Consider the following 5,269-nt stretch of genomic DNA (forward strand, 5'->3'; position numbering starts at 1 on the left):
CAGAGCTTCATAAACATAAACCCCTGTGATTCTGCAGATTCTTCAGCCCATCTCAATTCCTCAGTTGTAGTGATTGTCACCAAGTCCCCCTCTTTATTCTTATACTTCATCATAACAGCCTTTAAACCTGGAAATTTGTTGCCAACAGTCTTATGTCTTCCTCAAAAACTAACTTCACATTATTGATAGGTTCTTCCTTGACAACATGATCATGTTTTTCCCATACAAACAAAACCGCGTCTTCAAAATTGTAGCTCGTTTTCTTCTCCTGATCTCACATTGCTTTTTGAAATTTCCATGATTTGGTTTAATTTCAACGCTGTTTTTTTTTTTAAAAAAAAACAAAAACTCCTCGGATTTTATTTCTTACTCTCCAGCTCTATACATAGCACGATGGGCTCCAGTTCTGAAGTGTCCATCCCTGTGACCGACTTCAATTTCAAAAAAGATACTGAGCAAACACCAAATCTGAAGGCCATCGCAGCGAACTTCTATGGCCTCATCGAGGACTGGAAGGGCAAAGTCACCGTCGTCCCGAAATATCGATCACCTTCTCTCCACCGTCGATCGCAAGGAGTTAAATCAGGGTAATGTTAGCCTCACGATCGTCCCTGACGACCTCAACAAAATGTAGGAGTTCAGTTGCAAATTTACCAATATGATAAAAAAATTAATTAAGTCGCTACTTGTCAATGGTGAGGATCAGATGGTCTAGATTTGATATAATTTATGTAATAAATTTTTATGAAGGTTGAACTAATGGCACAATTTTTACTAGGTCCAACCATGTCAGGTGAAATGTAATTTCTTTTTTTTTTAAAAAAAATATTTTTGGATAAATTGTTTTTTTTACTATGGTTTAAAGAATATCATCTTAATCTCTGTTTTTTTTTTTCATTTCATCTGAATTATTTTAAATCTAAAAATGTGCGAGGTTAATCATAATTGTCGATAAACCATAGGGGCAAACTGAAAATTGTATCTAAGCCTAGAAAGGCCCATAAAATAATGCACAGTCGGTCCAGCCCAGTGGAGAACAAGCCTATATAAACGATTTCAAATCTCGAACGAGCTCGCTCCGATCGCTTCGCTTACTCTCTGCTGTCCACCGACAACGATGAAGAATTCCGGGCTCCAGACCCCGAGGCGAACTCCGCGGCCGGCGATCCACGGCGGAGGACGTCCGAAGGAAACCCCTCCACTGCTTCCGAAGGTACTCCCCCGAACCCTGATCTATTTCATCTCATCTCTTCGCTCTCCCTTACTCGCCTTTGGTCGCCTACTCGCCGTAGGTCGTCTCCAGACGCTTGAGCTTACCCTTCTCGACGGTCTCGGAGGAAACCCTCGACGACTGCGGCGATTTGTTGGATTTTCCCCCTGAGGCGAACAGCATCGTCGAGGATCCGACAGATGTATGCTCGAATCCCTAATTCTGGTTCGAAGTTTGCTTTGCTCGCCGATTTCCCTGTTTTGTGATGCGCAGATTTCTGATCCCTTGCCGATCGAATCGGAGGAGGAAGGATCTCACGGATCCTCCAATACCATTGTGAGGACTGTGGCGGAGCAGGAGATTCGACCGGAGGAGTTGGTGGATCGACTGCGGAAGGATCTGCGCGAACTGATGGAGTCGACGGACGTCAAGGGCAGATCGGAGACGCTTCTGTGCGCTCTGCTGGAGGCGATCGAAAGCACGAGGTGCGAGGAAGATCCGCGGTGGGATTCAGTGAAGGTAAGTATAGGCATCGTATGTTTCCTTGTTCTGCTGGTGGCCGCGATCGACTTGTTGGTTGTTTGGGAGGCGGTGATCGCTCGCCGAGATTTCTCCAGCCTTCCTCCACCTACCTGAAATCAACTGCGTCCCAATCACTATACTCTTTCTCTCTTGCAGACATATGCATTTTTCCTTTTGTTTTTTCAGTTTTTCCACTATCATTCACAGAGATTCTGTTATTGGACTTCGATATCGAATTGTCCTTTTAGTTACTCCTTTAATCTTGTTATTTTACTTTCGTTATTTTCATTACTGCTATTAAGATTACTTCTATAAACACTTTATTATTGTTATTTTTACATTCTAATTTTTATAAGTATTGTCACTTTATTGCACTGTTGTTAGTAGAAATTCCCAATTATGAACTATATATAATGTTTTATTCCTCCTGTTGTCAATTTATTCAGTATCCGACAGTTGATATTTTTTATTGCTATTTTTTTCCTTCTATTTTGATCTATTTCTTCATTACAGTTGGCGTTTATTGTTTAGCATACTTCTAGATTATGCATTTATCTTATTCTTCAATGAGAAATTTATTCTTAATACATCAAAAAAGGATATTCTTATTGTTGATAATGAAATATATTAGTGAATGAATAAAAGAAAACTATGTGATAGAAAAAGATGAGGAAATTTTTCTTTGACCGTTTATTAGAAATTTCAAATCAAATAATTGCTGCAAGTAATGATGATAGTAGGTTAATATCTATTGTTGTGAACCACAAAAAAATTCAGCCTCGATCTAAATAAACAAAAACTGTATAAACAAAATTTTCAGTGAGTAGATGGTAGGTTGTTAAAATCAGAATTAAAGGTGCATGGATATAATTAAAGCTCGAGGGCAATCAAACTTAAAATGTGTGCTTATCTGGGGCTGGCCTCTTGATCATACTTAAGCATACACAAGAAATTCTCACTTAATCGGTGCCATTTGGGACTAAAGCTATAAACTAAAGTGATATGTTTTATTCATATATATCTCATGTATCTTCAGTTCCAACCTGCTTAATTGGCAAAGATAAGGAAATTCTAACTATTTACATGTAAAAGCACATAAGAGCTAGCGCATATTCCAATAACACAAGATGCCTAAGCTTAATTAGGTGGAGCCCCTTGATATATACTTAACCATAAGTAAGAAGACCTCACTTGATTAATCATGTGCACGCAGACCTCAGTAAACGTAACCATGTCCAACTAAATAGAGAAGATGCATGCGTACTCCTTTTACTCTTCTGGGAATAAAGATTAGGGCTTGAGCGATTAAAGGAAGAGGCTCAGGATAAAAAGAAAGATAGAATTGAGGAAGAATTATTGGAAGAGGAGTAAGAAGATGGAAGAGTTTGTGACAAGGAAGAGGAAATTGCAGTACTATTGTAGCAAAACGTGGAATCCGTCATTCCTACGGCTCCACATGGTCGATCGGCTCTATGACTATATGTAAGAAGGTAAATTGGGAAGCTGTAGTTGACTACAGCGAGGAGGATTTTTTCTTGACTTTACCAAGATTCAAATTCTTACCCTATTATAATAACTCTATCCCACACTAATCAAATTAATCTTGCCGAGGGCAGAAATTGCAGTACTATGATCTGTTATCATGTAATTAAATTACATTTGCCCAAACAATGGTATTGCATAACAGTGAGCACGTACTCAGATACCAACCGACATGACATAAATTTTATGTGATATTACATAATTCAGATACAGCTCCTAGCCATGCACAGGCCAGCACCTGTTGAAGTGATTTACTTAGTAAGATTCGGTTTAATTTGTTACAGCACCCACATCCATTTCCCTATCCACGATCTATAATTTAGAATAAAAAATTATTTTATTAAATTTTAATATCTATTTTTTAATATACTATATATCAATTTTTCTATTTTTTTTCTTTTCTCTATAATATTTAGGAATATTCTTTTCTTTTCTTTATAATATTTAGGAAATAAAATTCATTCTCTAAATTTAAAAAATTACTATTCATAAATACATAATTTAAAGAATAAATAAGATAACTTAGCTAAAATTTTTTTAGATACTATATTCAAAATTTAAAATAAAATTTTTAAATAGAATATTTAAGGATTACAAGCATACCACTTGAAATCCAAGTGACAGTTCCATAAATTTCCTTATTTTACTAGGCAACTCTATTCATAATCTGCAGCTATACTCTTAGCTTTAATTCTTCTTGCATTTCAATATGCTCAGACTTAGTACCTATGTTCCTTAGAATTGAAAGGATTCATATATCTTTATAAGAATATTATATTATTTATTTTAGGATTGAGTTCTCAGATTTATTTTTAACTTTACCAAAAGTCTCGCCTAGCAATAAAAATATCTTTTTATTTTATAAACTCATTATTTTTGTTTTTCATATATTTTTAATATGGAATTTTTATTATATTCCCAATAATCTCCCTCTTAAATGAAGGACCATTATTATTTTCATAGTCTGAGTCTCCCCTCGAGTATCCGGTCACTATTAACCTGCTATGGACCTCACCTTAAGCATCTGGTCAATCGAAGTCACTCCTCTCCTCTAAGAGATTTTCACCACCTAAGGGTTTACTTCCTCATATTTTCACCAAACATTTGGTTACCCTTAACTTGCTTAAACTTTTTACTTGGAGTTCACTCCTTTAAGAGCTTCCACCTCCTTTATTCAAGGCCATCATTCCACCCACATGCCTTGATCTAAATTAGAGATGACAATGAATCGGATTTTAGTCAGATTTCATATCCTCCCTACTCATCTCCATTTATTATATTCATTTTTATATCCATTGGGTATTTAACTTTCATTCTCATCCTCATCCCCATATCCATCGAAGGATTAGATTTCATACCCTACCCATCATCCTATTACTATCTACAATTCATTTTTTTAATAAAAAAAATTTCAATGAATTTATGAATATTTATTAATTTTTTTAAAAAAATAAGTGTTAGTGAGGATTTCTCATGGAAAAGAAAATGAGATACGTGTTGATGACAGAGTAAAGGATAAATTAAATTTATTTTTTTCTGAGGTAAGAAGCGGGCTAAAGATTTTTCTTACGCAATAAAAAATAAAGCTTATTTAATCATGCATCAAATAGAGTATGGATAGGATTTTATCACATCCGCTTTCATACTTATACCTGAAAATATCCATGAATACCCAATTATTTAATCAGGTCTAAAAATTTCTTCCATACTCTCCCGTCTCCTCCATTCAATTTGAATATCAGATTTTTTTTATTGGATTTGAAGAAAATTATCATCTCTAATTTGGATCATGAATATTATTTATTATGACTAAAAAAATTTATATATTTCTATAATAGTAGTATGATGTTATATAGATATGTAAATGTTTTAGTCTAACAACAGTTGTTTTCCTGATTGTATCATCATTTCTATTCTCTGTATGCTTATAATATTGGATATATACCCTTATTTGCATATGTTTTTGCTACATGAACACACTATGTTAATCCATTA

At 35.0% G+C, this 5,269-nt stretch overlaps 1 protein-coding gene across 1 annotated transcript; it reads left to right on the top strand.

The window, feature by feature from the left end:
• The first annotated feature begins 1,081 nt into the window (after positions 1-1,081).
• Positions 1,082-2,084, top strand: LOC122011633. The gene is made up of 3 exons (XM_042568012.1): positions 1,082-1,213; positions 1,293-1,412; positions 1,484-2,084. The coding sequence occupies exons 1-3, from the start codon at positions 1,118-1,120 to the stop codon at positions 1,844-1,846; spliced, it is 579 nt and encodes a 192-aa protein (XP_042423946.1). The 5' UTR covers positions 1,082-1,117; the 3' UTR covers positions 1,847-2,084.
• The last annotated feature ends 3,185 nt before the right edge of the window (positions 2,085-5,269 follow it).

The sequence above is a fragment of the Zingiber officinale genome, chromosome 8A (genome assembly GCF_018446385.1).
Source record: "Zingiber officinale cultivar Zhangliang chromosome 8A, Zo_v1.1, whole genome shotgun sequence".
Lineage (NCBI taxonomy): Eukaryota > Viridiplantae > Streptophyta > Magnoliopsida > Zingiberales > Zingiberaceae > Zingiber > Zingiber officinale.

What these genes read in the sequence shown, in the direction of transcription:
- LOC122011633 (XM_042568012.1), top strand. Translation starts at nt 1,118, where the DNA reads ATGAAGAATTCCGGGCTCCAGACCCCGAGGCGAACTCCGCGGCCGGCG. An exon ending in CCCCTCCACTGCTTCCGAAG is followed by an intron (nt 1,214 to 1,292) that starts GTACTCCCCCGA and finishes TACTCGCCGTAG; the next exon opens with GTCGTCTCCAGACGCTTGAG. An exon ending in TCGTCGAGGATCCGACAGAT is followed by an intron (nt 1,413 to 1,483) that starts GTATGCTCGAAT and finishes TGTGATGCGCAG; the next exon opens with ATTTCTGATCCCTTGCCGAT.